The sequence below is a fragment of the Notolabrus celidotus genome, chromosome 4 (assembly GCF_009762535.1).
Source record: "Notolabrus celidotus isolate fNotCel1 chromosome 4, fNotCel1.pri, whole genome shotgun sequence".
NCBI lineage: Eukaryota > Metazoa > Chordata > Actinopteri > Labriformes > Labridae > Notolabrus > Notolabrus celidotus.
The window spans coordinates 8,808,237-8,824,738 of NC_048275.1; the positions used below are offsets into that span (position 1 = coordinate 8,808,237).

Below are 16,502 nucleotides of genomic sequence, written 5' to 3' on the forward strand. Positions count from 1 at the left end.
CTATAAACAGATATGGCATGATTGTGATGACCACAATGAATGCCTAAGTGGAAACTACACTGTCACAGCAGCCACAATCACAGTCAACACTTCACATCTAACACTGAACGTTAAACAATGAGACACATAAAAACTACACGTGAAAATACTAAGTCTCTGGACCACACTACAATAACAGGTATCTGATAAATGTTATAGAATACCCTGAGTCCATATGGATACAGTACATGAATATACGTACACTTTTGTAGAAATATGCAAAAGCATTTATGTGACTGTTCCCTACTCATGATTTATGACATCAATCCCCGCCATCGATGTTGCGGCCCTTCATTACTGTAACGTTTTAGGTTGATGGTCAGACTTTGAACAGTGATGAGCTCACTGAGGAGAGTCTGGGTATCTGGAATCAATGAACCAGATATCTACTGGCTTCACTGGAGGCCCTGAAATAATTGTCATCGACCCCTAAGTCTAAATCATAGTCAGATAATAGCCAGTGGGTACGGATATTGTAGAACAAGTCATTTCTCTTTCACTGTGAGAAGTTTGTTGTCAGCTCAGCATGTAACGCGCAGTAAGTACCAAGTAAAAGTTTCCCAGGTGGAAAGAGAGAGACTCAATTTATGATAATGTTGCAAAAATGTCTGATTTGAGCCAGCTGGTGTGCAATACTATTTCTCATTTTTGTCGGCCCAACAGGAGGACTCCCACACGGCTCGACCCTGCTGGTTTGACATTTTGCTCCAGAAACAGAGACATGTGTCTGTCTCCCACAATGTCTCATGGGTAGTTAAGTGACTTCCCCTGCCGGTTGCAGCTGAAAATATAATGTACCAGACTTTTTGGCTCTCATTTCTTTCTTTTACTGGCTCCTCTCTTTTCTAATCCATCTTTAAACACAGCAACTGCACTGTTCTCAATCTTATACCAAAGGAAATGAATTTTATCGGCTGTCAACCTGATGATGTCTGAAAATGAATGTCTTACTCTTATAACTGAACAAAACCTGCCTCCAACTGAGCTCAAATCCATAAAAGAGGAAAAATCAATCCACATTTTCCCATCTTTTATGAAACTCTGCCACACGTGATTTGAACACATTCCCTCTTTTATCCATCATAATTAGTTAAAACCTCCATCAAATTAAAAAGCTATCTGGCGTTTTCCAATCACATTTCCAAATGCATAAGTAGTGAATTTAGTTCTGAGCAGAATTAAAGGTGCAGTTTGTCATCGTGGTGACTCAGAAGACAAAGCTTGTTTTTTTTACAGGAGCCCTCAGATCTGCCTTCCAGCTCAGAGAAGAGGAAAAATGCACACAGGGACATAATCGCTGGACTACTGTATGTACCAGCTGAGAGAGAAGCAGAGAGAAGGACAGGCAATCCTGCTCTCAGCTGGATGAGCTCATGGTCCTCATTGCGGGCCAAGCAGCAGTGGGGAGCATTTTGGCACATACGGGGTGACACAGATGCTTGAACGAGATAAGTGGTAGCAGCCTTTTTTTGCATAAAGTCAAATGTGAATTCAAACATCCATCAGCCTGTTTTTATGCCTGTGATGAAGGCCTGGATGTGTTAAAATTTAAAGCTAGGGTTGGTAGTCACGGAAAACTAGCATGAATTTGAATGTAGCATTTCCTCTGGACTTTGTCTAAGTGGTTTACTCCGGCTGTAGAAAGCGGCTTTTTTTCACTCTCTTTTAACCCCCCTGTTACTCTTAAATGTACTAACATCTTTTATCCTTGGGGTCAATTTGACCCCAGCAATTTAAATCTCCAGAAACTGATTGTTACCCAGGTTTATGTGTCAGGTACTTTATGTTTCTTTGTTGACTACCTTAATAGCCTTTGAATAAAATATCTATATATTAATGTATATTAATGTATATGGGGGTGGCAGTAGCTCAGTCCATAGGGTCTTGGCTTTGCAACCGGAGGGTCACCGGCTCCAGTCCCAGCATGGACGAAGTTTGGCAAGTGGACTGGTGGTTGGAGAGGTGCTGCTTCACTTGCCTGGGCACTGCCGAGGTGCCCTTGAGCAAGGCACCAAACCCCCAAGTGCTTGGGGTGTGCTGGTTGATGGCAGCATCCTCACTCTGACGTCTCTCCCTAAGTGCATGTCCACTGCATGTTTGTGCATTGTATGTATACCAAAAGATGTGCGTGTAGCATGACCGAAAAATAACACGAGTGAAAAAATTGAATTTCCCCCTGGTGATTAATAAAGTACTCTAGTTCTCTTCTTATATTTTAAGCATAAACACAATTTAAAGCATTCAGAAGGACTTTATCTGTAAAACAGAACATCAAACTGCTGCGAGTTTGTCATGCTCTCGTCGGCCCTGCCTTGTTTCTATGTTATCAAAACGTATGACACAGGACACATCATTGAATGTCTTTAGAGACATGGTGGCTGGAAATATTATATCTCAATAATATAAAGGTTGGTGGTTCAATCCCAGCTCCTGCAGTCACAAACAGAAGTGTCCTTGGTTATAGTGAGTGACCTTAATATCATCCAAAACAAGCAAGACAAATGTGTGCAAAATGTTGATGTTTCTTATGTGTACAGCTACAACAGCCTGGGGTTAAATTGACCCCAAGAAAAACAGATGCATACTTTTTTTTTACAGGAAATTGAACATATCAACATTTTTATTTTACGTTTTCACAGTTGTCTCCATTAAATTAGGAAAAGTCCTGAAATATGAACCCAAAAAATGATATTAATCATTAATTTAGAGACGTTAAACATTGAATGGGGTCTAATTGACCCCAAGGATAGTAGGAGGGTTTAGAACACATTATGTATTGATTGCCATCGGGACATAAAGATCATTTTAACCAGTAAAACAAAAAGTGTATCTAAATCTGACTACCAACCCCAGCTTTAAGTAAGGGACAATGCAGAGGGAATGGGTGGTTGTGCAATTTATCCTATCAGAGTGAGCAGGACGCCAGAGGGAGGTTTGGAGTTCACACATCTTCAAACACGAATTAAGAAAATATCACCTTTTTTTCTATTTTCACTTGTATTTTGAGCTTTTACACCTTTATTAATAGAGGAGAGGACAGTGGATAGAGAAGAAAACTGGGAGAGAGTGGGGGAGGGAAAGGCCGGAAAGGGGGGTCAGGCTGGAGTTGAGCCTGGGCTGGCCGCTATATGGGCGCGCAACTCAACAATTAGGCTAAATCCACGCCCGAAAATATGACAATTTTTAACATGACAACTTGTAGTTTTAATATAAATGGATTGTCCAACTTTTGATTGTTGCAGTAGTTAAACTATTAAGTAATATAAGACACCTTAATACAGACTGGCAACACACTTATTCTATTTTGGGGAATTTAACAATTGTGCATCTTGTTTCCAGGAAATGTGCTGTGCGATTATAGCCCATCCCACTGCTTTTTTCTACAACTTCAAGCCCTGCAGGATGTACACCTGTCGTCAAAGTCATGCAGGTTCAGGGCTTATACTTTGGGGGGGTGATTGGGATCGGGCCATAGTGTTGCACAGTTATCAGACATGTTTCTAGCCTTTGAAATGTTCAGCTGTGGTGAAACTAAAGTCTGGTGTTGCAGTTGTAGGCTTGATCTGGACTCTGACAAAGGGAGCAGCAAATTCAAACACCTTTCTCTCCAGTTCAGTCTTGACCTCTGGAACATGCATAAATAAAGTTCCTTGGACCAAAGATTGAAAGTTCTTCTTCTCTTCTGTCTAATGTTGGTTAGAAAGTATGAAGGACACAGACCTATAATAGACTGCCTGTGTTTTAGTCTACGTGTGGATGAGAAAGATCAACACACATGCACAGTCATCTGCATTGTGATCTGTAGAAATGATCCACACTCATGTTTTCTTAAAAATGCAAAGCTGATACTCCTACATAAATGATAGAAGAGTGGTTTGTTCCAAGGTTACTATGAAAGAACTAAACATTAGAGAAAGAAAACATTTATAATTTACAAGAGAAGTACATTTAATTCTCTCAGAGCACATAGTTTGTAGTTATACAAGTGTGTGGTAGTGCATACTAGGTGCTTTGTTACAGCAAGCCCTCAATAGCAGCGCTTATTCTCCTCTGACTCAATTTCCATCTTTAGTCATTAAGCAGCACAATAATGTAAAATGAACAAGCACAAGTCCAAATAATGAAGGTTAAACAGAATCAAAGTCCACATCTCCAACCAACTGAGTTCCTTTGTTGTGAGCTGATAGAGGAGCTCATGCTGAAAAACGAACAAACATCCAGAACAAAACAGAAACAAACATCAGAGATGTAGATTAGCAGCTGCTGCAGCCGAGTGGATGCTTTCTGTGCCTTCGGATCAACTGGTCTGATGTGCTGTGGGAGGATGAGAACATTTTTCAGCACTTTGTTATGCAGCACAGCGTGTAGTATGATGAATTCAGACCTTATTTAGGTGGAAAATTGTGTTTGGACACTGGCATGTGATGTGCACAGTAGGAACTCTTTCAGTCCCCAAGAGCTGCAAAGCGTCATCATCATAATAGTTTTTGTTCCTCCCTTATTTTCGACCCAAATTTAGACGACCCCCCACCATGCAATGATCAGTTTTATCATCCTTCTTTTCTGCTTCTTTTTAGAAGTTAGAATAAATGTGGGTCTATAGCAAGATAAACCAGAATCAGTTGGATGTATTTTGCATTGACGCAGACAAAATATTCCCCAAGCATTGAAAAAACTGATCATCTGAGGGTTCTATGTCTGCAATATGACTACATGTTTGTATGCCACGTGTCCTTGCAATTTGCATGTTGATGTTGACCTGCTGTGTGCCTGCTGTATGGAAACATGATGCATCACACTCAAGGATTCTGCACATCCAGTACTGCAGACACGACAGTTTGCGCAAGCGTTTTTTTTTTCTTTCTGAAAAATCCAATCCTCCAGATATAAAAGGGTGGTGAGGTACTCTAGATGGATGAGGCTTCAGCTGATCTAACTCGAGATACATTTCAACACACGTCTTGTTAGCTCTTGGAAATTGAAATCGGTTCATCCACATCACCGTGTGCCATAAATCTGCTCGGTCTCTGAATATACTCCTGACTACCTCTGAATCATCCGCTCTGTTCTATAAAGAAAGCCCTGATAAATCTGACATCTTCATATGTAACAATAGAGATCTGATCATAGAAATATTAACAGTATGGAAAAAGGAGTCTCAGTTGACCTCATATCCTCTATGTTGGGAATAAAGCTGTTTAAAATCGTATCAACAGAGGGCTTCAAGATGTATTCAGAGACCAGTTTGATATGTTATCTCTGATTGTTTATCTCAGCAGCATTTTGTTTTTGTTGGAGAACTATATTTACTCAGAGAATAACATGCTCCACGCTTCTCCTGTCTCAAGGTCTCAGAGGAGATCTGTCTTGAAAACATCTCTTTTAATTAAAGATTAAATCCAGTGAGCTTAGTTTTCAAAAAATGCTCTCACTATTAAATGTTGTATTAGCCAGAAAAATGTCAAAGCATATAGGAGCCTTTCATAAAGGTCCCTCAGCCGACAGACTAAAATCACAGAGATTTAAGATAAACAGAATACACACAGAGGCAAGATATCAGTCAACACAGCTGGTTGCAAACAGAAGATTGAAGTATTGCCATGCCTCACATGCAGACCTCTGTGTTACCATGCAGCTCATTGGGGAACAGGGACACATCACAGAGGCAGTGTTGTGGGTTAAAGTTCTTGTGAGGAGTTTTTGAGTGGTGATGAAACAGACTGAATGTTTAAAGTGATGCCTTATTACGACTTACTAAAGCGAACAAGACCATGAACAACAAGATTAACAATTCCCATACTGTTGTTTTTCATTCCTGTAACGGCTGTGAGGGGTGTAGGTGTCAATGAGACAATTTACAGCCCGCTAAAAAATACATTTTCTTATTCCTCCACAAACAAAATATTCCCCAGAGGAGCTTAAAAGTAACAGTATGTGTTAACAAAGAAGTCAAATTCTTAACAATAACAGAATTGAAGCAACTGAAAATGGCCTGTGGGTGCTTTTGAGATCAAATAAAGAAATATAAAGAAAATTAAACTCTCAACAAGAGTTTTAATGCTTTCTTTGTGAGTCGTTAGAATAAGTAAATTAAAGCTTATTTTAATAACTAAAAAACAAAAGAAACAGGACTCCTAAACCTCATTAATGTGTGTGTTGTTTAATCCCTGACCAAATCCAGGTGGTGAGCGATTACCTCAGAAGTCAAACTCTAAAAGTCGCGACTAATGCCGCTCAGAAACACTACATTGTGTGAATAGAAAGCTAAAGAGAGCCACAGTGCCGAACAAGTTTCTGTCAAAAACTACACAACGAACGCTGAGCTCGCCAAGATCTTAAGGCGCAGGTCAGCAGGTGCTCTCCTCTGATTGGCAGATCCTAAAAGCCACACACCAATCCAGCTTCACCAGCTGCTTGCACAGAAGGAATGAATGAATCCAACCTAGAGGACACGCCACGCTCTCCCACACACGCACGGATTCACACAGAACACTCCAAAGCAAGATTAGTGATTCAAGGAGAGAGTGTGGCACAGAGCAAGCCTACAACTGCAACACCAGACTTTTGTTTCACCACAGCTCAACATTTCAAAGGCAAGAAACATGTCTGATAACTCTGTGCAACACTATGGCCCGATCCCAATCACCCCCCGAAGTATAAGCTCTGAACCTGCATGATGTTGACGACAGGTGTGCATCCTGGAGGGCTTGGAGTTGTAGAAAAAAAGCAGTGGGATGGACTATAATCGCATTGCAGGTTTCCTGGAAACAAGATGCACAATTGTTCAATTCCCCAAAATAGAATAAGTGCATGGCTAGTGGGTATTGATTTTAAAGTCTATCAGCTGGTGTATAAGTCTCTCTGTGGCTCAGCGCCAAAATACATCTCTGACATGCTTGTGTCATATGAACCCACAAGGACACTACGAACATCTGGGGCTGGCCTACTGACCGTCCCAAGAGTCAGAACAAAGCATGGAGAAGCAGCATTTTGTTGTTATGCTGCACAGACCTGGAATAATCTCCCAGAGAGTATTAGACAAGCCCCGACTCTGACCACTTTTAAGTCCAGATTAAAAATGTTCCTCTTTTTAGCTGCTCACACTGCTCAATAATGGATGCAAACTCATTTTTAAACCTTAGTTTTTATTTCTGTAACTACAAACTTTTAATTTCTCTTAAAAACTGAGTTTTAATCAAGTTTTGTAACTAAATTTACTTTCTTTGTTTCTTGATCTTAGATTTTAAAATATTTTATGTTTTCATGCTTATGTTTGTTTAATGTCATATTTTAAATCGGGTATTTTTTGACAAGGTATGGCGTTAGGAATTAACCTGAATTTGGATCTACAATTAAATGTTGGGCATACGGTCACCCTGCGGGGGTGTCAAGAGGTCTGAGCCAGCTTCGGGCTGCGACTCAACACAGAAAAGGTTCAATGTGTGAGTCTTAATCCTTGGGAAGAAGTTCTGAGATGAATCGAATGATTTAAGGGTTCATTTTGATTAAGACAAGACCAGTTGTGATTCTGTGTCCGGCGGGACAGTAAGACTCTGCAAGTTATGGAGCAGCGAAGGGGGCTGATTATGTAGAATAATCCCTCCTAATTTAAATAAATAACAAGACCCAACACTGTTTACTATGTACGTTAAGTTACTTAAGTACAGAGATAGAGAGAGAGTAGATCAAACATATCTGGCCACATATAAAATTTTAATGTTTGAAGTGTTAGCTGTGTGTTTTTGATGATTGCTACTGTTCTGGTTTTTGTTTTTAACTATGTAAAGCACTTTGAATTGCTCTATGTATGAATGGTGCTTTATAAATAAACTTCCCTTGCCTTGCCTATTAAGGTGTCTTATATTACTTAATAGTTTAACTGCTGCAACAGTCAAAAGTTGGACAATCCATTTATATTAAAACTACAAGTTGTCACTTAAAGATTAACTCAATTGGGGGTTGTCTTATCATGTCAAGTTTCATCTTTTCCCCTGAACGTCATTATCAGAACATTTGTCTATATTTAGTGGGAGGCTGAACAGTAACGTCCTTCATGTCACCTATTTTGTGATAAACCCTGTAAAGTCTGCATCAGAGCCCTCAGACACTTTACATGTTGATGGTGGGACAGCAACAAGAGCTCACACACTCATACTCCGGGGGAGGGGGGGCTTAAAACCCTGTGAGTCTGCAAGTCTAAAGATTGGGAGTGGGCCCGGTTCTTCTCTCTGCCTGCCTCTTAGCTGAGTGTAAGAACCTCTGTGTGTGACATTTTGCTCCGAAAAACCAAACCAAAGTCAAAATGATGCGGCAGGCACGGTGACAGAGACGTGTGTCTGTCTCCCACAATGCCTCATGTGCAGTTAAGTGATTCTCACTGCTGGTTGCATCTGAAAATATAATAGAGCAGCTTGTGCAGCTCTTCCCTTCACTTAATCCTTTCTCTTCTAATCCATCTCTGAACACAACAGCTCAAATGTTCTCTGTCTTTTACCGAACTAAAATTAATTTAAATCTGGCGTCAACTCAGTGGTGTCTGAAAATAAAAGTCCAACCCTTGTAAAATAACAAAATCTGCTTCCACGAAGTGATTTACTGGTTGCAGGTGAAAATATGATCAACCAGCGTGTGCAGCACTTGTTTCTTTACATATTCTCACTTCTCATTTCTCCTTAACCCTCCTGTTATGTGCATTTCTCTGGAACAGCAATAATGTTCCTGGGTCAGTTTGACCCGGGGCATATTCATTTATCCAAAAGTGTCAGAACCCCAAAAAATCCAAATACACATTTTTCTTTAAATTAAATTTCTAACTCCATTACTAACCATTTCAATCAAGATTTGGTCCATTGGTGTTCTTTAATTCTCACAGATCATGGTTCAAAGAGGATAACTCACTTGTTTTTCATTAAAATTAATGTTAAACCTTTTTTAATGTACATTGGAAAGCCCTAAATATAAATACAATAGTTGTACATGACATAGATTTTTTTAAATTTTAATTTTACTTTTAAATGTTTTGATTTTTATGAAGTGATTTTGATAATGCTGCCCAGATTTTGATGCTGCATTTGGCTGGTTTGGAAGGCATATATTGCCTAAAATAGACTTTAAAAAGGGTCAGTTTGACCCACAACATAACAGGAGGGTTAATGTGCCCTTTCTTCACTAAAGGACAGTACATTTTGGTTTGCCTCCACGCATTGCTGTCAAAATAAAATACACTTCTTCATTCATTCATTTATATAACTGTATTTTATTAGATTTTATTGTATTTTATATTTAAAATTTAGATATTTAAAAGCTGGAAGAGAGAAACAGCATCTCGTTTTTCCTGTATGTCTCGAAAATTGACAGTAAAAACCTTTGAATCTTGAATCTTTGAATTCCCCTCTATTACCCTGAGCATGAATCTATTAAAAAAGGAAAATTAATCTGCACCTTTATCCAATTAAGGAATAAATCCAGTGAGATTTATTGTTTAAAATGCAGAAGTTTATCTGTACTTGTGCCAGAGATATTACAGAGGATATAGGAAGTAATTATAAATGGATCAGCAGCCAACAGCCTCAAATCGTTGAGATATAAGGAAAATAAAAAAACTGCACACAAGGCAAGCAATCAGTCAACACAGCCTGTATCAGAGATGTGTGGCAGGTAGACCCAAATAACAGAGTGAAATATTGCCATACGTCATGTCCTGACCTCTTGGAGTCCAACTTTAGCTCAGTGAAGGACATGCTGTGTGTACAAGGCCATGCATGGTCAGAATTAATCAGAGTGAGCAAACAGTCTGACCCGAGCCGCCTCTGAATTGGGTTTATCTCTGTTTTCTCAAGTTAACGCATCTGTCAACAGTCAACTTTTTACAAGCTCTGGCATATTTGTTGGGCTTTGGATAAGCTTCCAGCTTTCCAATTAAAAACTCTGCCAGTCTCCTTCAAAAAACCAGCTCAACGCTTTGGGCCTTATTAACTCATCAACGAGAGCCCCACGTGTGAGCAGCGTGTCAAATGTTCTGGAAATCCAACATGAGCTGTTAAATTTTCTCATACGGTGACATGTGGGTGTCAGAATGTGTTCATCATATGGTTCCTGTGCATGTGACACATACTCTATAACTATAAACTTGACATCCTCAATATATAATCCTACCTCTTTTTTCTAGCATGCAGGTTGGAGTGAGAGTCTATAAGGAGAATCAAACAGGTGCAGGAGTTGCGTGGATTGCTGTTTTAGAGCCTTGAATTAATCATTCGGCCATCACAGTATTGTTTATTTGGAGCCAGACTGAATATTTAGATGACTTGGTGGATACCCAGAAACCTTTTTCATTCTGCCAGTTAAAGGCACGGTATTAATGCCTCTGTAACGCCTCGCCTAGATATGAATGTCTCAGAGGTGGGACCAGGTTTTCCCACCGTTGTACCAGCATCGGAGGTGATAACAGGAAGGTTTCAGAAGTGAGACGTGATCCCTGTGTGCAGTGTCTCCTGTGGGAAACACTGCACAACAGTGGTATTTTGCACTGAATGGGAACATCATTCACAAAAAGAACATTTTGTTGAATAGAAGAAAACTTGATAAGCCTGGTAGAGACCATTAAGCCATTCAGAAAATGATAACTGAGTTAATACAGCAACTGACAAGTTTGCAAGGTGGTCTAGACACATACAGCTGCATTTCATTTCCCCTCTCTCCTATCAATTAAATATCTACAAATCTGTCTGCGCATGTGGAGGCTGTGGTCGTGGGTTCAACTCCTAGACTCTACCATTTTCTGCATGTCTTCCCTCACTCTCTGCTCCCCACATTTCCTCTCTCTCCAGCTTTCCTGTCCAGAGGGGGCACATCTTTGGAGAAAGAATATAAAATCCTACAAATCAACAGTCGAACATTAACAAAGTCAGAATGTCTCTGAGTTTACTAAATATTCATTTAATAGTCAAAATATTTAATGCTAATATGTGCAAAATTTGGGGCGGCTGTGGCTCAGTGGGTAGAGTCGGTCATCTACCAATTGGAAGGTTGGTGGTTTGATCCCAGCTCTGGCAGTCACATGCCGAAGTGTCCTTGAGCAAGACACTGAACCCCAAATTGCTCCCTCTGTTGTTCAGAGGTGTGTGAATGTGAACGAATGACATTAGCTTACACTGATGGTCCCTCACTATATAGCAGCCTCTACCATCAGTGAGTGAATGGGTATGAATGGGTGAATGGGACGAGACCTTAATTTCAGCAGCCACATTAAGACAATTACAAAGTCAGCCTATTATCACCTTAAGAATATATCAAGGATTAAAGAACTTATTTCTCAGCAGGATGCAGAAAAACTGGTCCATGCATTTATCTTTAGCAGACTAGACTACTGTAACGGGGTCTTTACAGGACTCCCTAAAAAGTCCATCAGGCGACTGCAGCTCATACAGAATGCTGCTGCTCGAGTCCTAACAAGGACTAACAAAGTAGACCACATCACTCCAGTTCTTAGATCTCTACAATGGCTTCCTGTCTGTCAGAGAATAGACTTTAAAATCCTGCTGATGGTTTATGAAGCACTGAATGGTTTAGGCCCAAAATACATTTCTGATCTGCTGCTACTTTATGAACCACCTCGACCTCTGAGGTCATCAGGTACAAGTCTGCTTTCAGTCCCTAGAGTCAGAATGAAACATGGTGAAGCAGCGTTTAGTCATCATGCACCACATATCTGGAACACACTCCCTGAAAGCTGTAGGTCTGCTCCAACTCTCACCTCTTTTAAATCCAAGATTAAGACTCTTTTATTTCTCACTGCCTTCCTATCTTAGCTTATTTTAACTCACTTTAAATTAAAATGTTAATGTAATTATTAATATATTTCTAATTTTCTTTTCTGTTTTATTATATTTGTCATTTTAATTGTGTTCTTTTATGCTTGTCTGAATGTTTCCAATGCTTTTAATGTTTTAATGTAAAGCACATTGAGTTGCCCTGGTGTATGAAATGCGCTTCAAAAAGAAAGCTGCCTTGCCTCGTGTAAAAGCGCTTTGAGTGGTCAGAAAGACTAGAAAAGCGCTATATAAGTACTATTCCATTTACCATTACCAAAATATGCTATGATTATACAAAGTGATTCTTCTATGTTTTTGATATAGTAGTACCTATAGTTGGCATAACAGATCAAAGATCTGTATGGTGTAATATTAAATCAAGAAGGTGTGTTCTTTCTGGATGTTTTAGAACTTTAACATCTTGGTGTCATCTAATCCATGCTGAAAGTCAACACCCTCAAGCTTCACTCTTGAGTGTAAGCTTCTTTAGTTTTTTTAACTTCAATGAAGTTGCTCAATAATCTTGAAAAAAGAATATATATTCCCTCTCCCACATTGACAAGTCTTAAATTTATGGGTATGCAGATTCGAAAGGTGCCCTGGGGAGTTTTTTTAAGTTCCCGTTTATATTCAGTGGTACTCACACTTTATGCCTCCTCCAGGTATAAACAAACATACTCAGTGCATTTCCCTCCTCATGAAACATTTGCAAAGCCCATTTTTCTTAAAAGTCTGAAACCTGCATTATTTATGGCCGTAATATTGGCTCACAGTCCTCCTCTTCTTCGCTGTCTTTCTCGGCGCATGTCCTACCTGTTTGTCCATTAAACCGTTTTGAAGACCGACTGGCTGAAATGGATCGCGTGCATGTACGCCCTTGTGAACAAACAAAATAAGAACAACACATAAACACATTGACTCTCAGGTTGTTTCTTCAGTTCAGAGTTGAGGTAGTCAGCCTTTTGCAGAGGAATTTAAAAACAGCCTTCAAGTGTCAAACTGTTCACATACATCATTCTGCACAGTGAGCTCTCACATCCAGATGAAGGAAGAGAAAATACGCTGAATCATTTTTTTAAACATGTGAGAGTTTAACCTTTTGGAGCTATTGTGGTTAAAGCACACGCTGAAGGAAACAGTAAAAATCAAGCAGAGAAAAAGTCCTTGAAGTGGTTCTATTTGACACTGCATCTTTTCTCTCACTATTAAGAATTTTGTCTTTTTGTGAATGCAAGTTTAAGGCACTTCCGCATTGGCTGCTCTTTCAAAACAGGTTATGTCCAATCCTTATAAGATAGTCTTGTGTTTAATCACTCCCGGGGTCTGCGCTGACACAGACACATTGCTATTGGTAATCAAGGCTAGCTTATTAGCTTGCCGTTACTCAAATGTAATGTAGAAAGATAGGGCTCTAAACTTTAACATGATGTCGGTCATGGGGAGAATTCAGCTTCTGTTTTATTGGCTGCAAACCCTGAGCTCTCAGAATAACTTGTTGGGCACACGATTCGTGTAAATGTAATATTTATGCAATATTTGTTATATTTTATGACTTTATTCTGAGAGGATAGGACAGTAGATAGAGCGGAAATTATGAGAGAGCAGGGAGTGACATGTGGGGATGGGGCTGCAGGTTTGATCAGACCTGAGGAACCTATGCTTGAGGGCTGAAGCCATGAGCCCCGTGCAGTACTCTACCACTACAGGCCAAACCAGCGCCCCGGATAGTGTCTTTCCGGAGGAAACACAGAATGGGTGAATAATGCAGTGTCCTTGTAACGAGAGTTGTTGAAGTGTTATATATAACGGGAGAACACTGAGAGGCATGAAAAGGGATTTATACAAGGTGTTGCTAATTTAGTCGAGTATGAGATCATACTGTATGTGAAAGCTGTCATCCACCTCACACTGAGCTATTATGCTCAGTCTTTCCATTTTCAATGCATTTGAATGATCGGCTGTTAATTTCCTGGTTGCATAATGCTTGCACAAAGATGTCAGTCAGTGGATGTAATTAAGAGCAGAAAAGCCTCTAATAACTAATAAATGCAGACCAAAGGGTTATTTTGAGCTCTTATACTGTCTTGAATTTCTTGAAATATACTGTATGATAAAAACTGATCATGTAAACTCGGTCTGACTTGGTTTTTCTAACTTTGTCTGTGATTATACAAATATGAGTTTTGTAAGGCTTTTTGGTGTCTTCTCAGAATCAGAATCAGAATCAGAATCAGCTTCATTAGCCAGGTATACTTGAACACACAAGGAATTTGACTTAGGAAAACTGTGCTCTCTATGTACAAGGCATAAGAATAAAACATACAAATAAAAACTAATACCAATAACATCAGCTATAAATACAAAAGAACAACAAATAGGCATGTCTAATATGTACAGGCTAATATAATATGATAATAGTGCAGTGGTGAGTTGCAGAGGTAGTTTTTACATTTAAAAAAAACAGTAGTTAAATAATAAAATAAATAGAAATATGGAATTCTGCTTGGAGAATTGTTGCATTGTATGTTTACAGAGAGTAATTATCTGACAGGTATGACACTGTTATGTAAGACAAAAGCTCAAAGTTACAAAATGTGTTTGTCAAAATCATTGTTAGTGTGATATATCTGAGTGAATTAGAATTTATTTCTTCATGATTACAATATTTAATTATGATTTTCATTTCTCCTTTACTTTTATGAACATTTATTCTTATACTTGTTTGTCTGTGTGTATTATTGTTTGTATGTATGTTCTCTGGAGTGGACATTTTGCTTTATTGTATTTGTGTTATCTAATTCTGTCATAATGTCTGAAGGTAACTATACAGCTGGAAAAAGAAAAAAAAAAGAATTGTTTTTCACATTGAACTGTTGATGAGAAAAATGAAGAAAAACTAAGTTAAAAAAAAAAAAAATCATTGTTAGAAAATGTGCTGCTGCCTCTTGCTTTTTTCATCGTTTAAAAAAATCGAATCTTGTTGACTGTGCTTAATGTGTTCCATCGCTGTAGAAATAAGCCTGTTTATCTATCAGGAATGCTGTGATGATGATAACTCTCCTAATTGCTGTGTAATGATCTGGATCATCCTGATAACAGGGTTGAAAAAAAGGGTTCAGATTTACAAGATATATTCTTCCACACATATTGTTAAAGATGTGCGTTAAAGGCTGAGTGCCAACAAAATAGGGAACATGTTTTGCTCTACAGAGAGTTTTTAGGTCCTTTTTCTTGAATCATAGAGCTTAAATTATTTGGGAATCTTCTCCTGTTTTGTATTCTGAACTTTTTTTTGTCTCCCAGCCCCCGAAAAGCAATTAATTGCCAAAATTCTCACCACTCCTGCAACAACCGCCTGACGGAAAAAGTGTTTTTCCTTTTATTACATCACACACATGCACACAGATATGAATGAATCCACAGCTCTTTCAGACATATTTATTGTTTATTCCTGCGCCACTTATCTCTCTTCTGCGTTTTCTGTCCAAACACAGCAGAAAGACGACATCCTTCATTGAGTATTCAGCGCTCAGCTCTGCCATGTGTTTCCTGTGTGTGTCAAGATAATTTTAATTTGATGACATTTTCTGCTGTTGCGAGCATCTGTTGCAGTCAGAAGACAAATGTCCTTGTTTTTTTTTATATATTTTTTTCTTATACAAGACATGCTGTATTATGTTCCCTCAGGACTACAATGATGAGATCAGACAGGAGCAACTGAGAGAGCTCTCGCTGTTGAACGGCTCCGACGAGTCGAGCAGAGGGAGGACTGCACAGGGGAGGAGTGTACGACCAGCAAGCACAACATCTACGAGGTACACAATACTAGTTATAGTTGTTTTATTGAACTTAAAGCCCATGTGAGGAGTTTTTGACTGGTTATGAATCAGACTGATTGTCACAGTGATGCCTCGATATGACCGAAAAAAACAAGCAAGACCATTCACAACCAGATTAACAGTTTCGAAAGAGTGATTTTGAATGCCTGTAACTTCTGCAAGGGGTTAGGTCAGACCAGACAAATGACATAATGATGAAGAAACAGCCTTTCTTTGATTTATCCATAGCAAGTATTCACAGTGAGTGATATGTTTGAGTGTTAAAAAGCATCAGGATGAGATGTTGATCAGAAAGCTTAACTGACACATGTACAAGCAAGATCAGTAAAAGGATAAGAGGTATCACTTTGTCCAGAGGGGGCGCCAAAACTCACATAAAGAGAAAAGTCCTCACAGGAGCTTTACAGTAATATTTGTCCATACAAGTCCAACTATCATCTTCCTCAGTGTCCACTTTGAAAGACATCTTCACTTTTAAACACTTTAGAGAGTTTAACTTTGTCAAAAATAAATGATTTTGTCATCAGGTAAAGATGTCCACTTTGAACTTACAATTTTTCCTAACAGCTGTAATGCTGTTTGTACAGGATTGGGTAAAATACAGACAACTTCAGGGTTATTTTCTTAGACTTGAGAAATCTCTCTCTTACTGTTTTATAATGACACCTGTGTTGGCGGCAGGATCTGTAAGTTTTGCCCAGAAACTCTTTAGACATTGTTGTCAAGGCTGACTCAAAGCTGTTCACAAGAAAAGTTAGGAGACACGGAGTAGATATGAGAAACAATTAGTTTATTTACAGATAAGGAGAAG

General features: G+C 39.0%; 1 protein-coding gene across 5 annotated transcripts in view; it reads left to right on the forward strand.

The window, feature by feature from the left end:
- khdrbs2 (KH domain containing, RNA binding, signal transduction associated 2) overlaps window positions 1-16,502 on the forward strand; it is a 128,484-nt gene that overhangs the window by 68,637 nt on the left and 43,345 nt on the right. For all 5 annotated transcript variants that reach the window (XR_004630937.1, XR_004630938.1, XR_004630939.1 and 2 more), the window contains exon 5: window positions 15,540-15,667. Coding sequence is in view for 1 of the 5 variants with exons in the window: in XM_034681220.1 (XP_034537111.1) it covers window positions 15,540-15,667 (128 nt within the window). In the remaining 4 variants the exon portion in view is untranslated. The remainder of the gene's footprint in view (window positions 1-15,539; window positions 15,668-16,502) is intronic.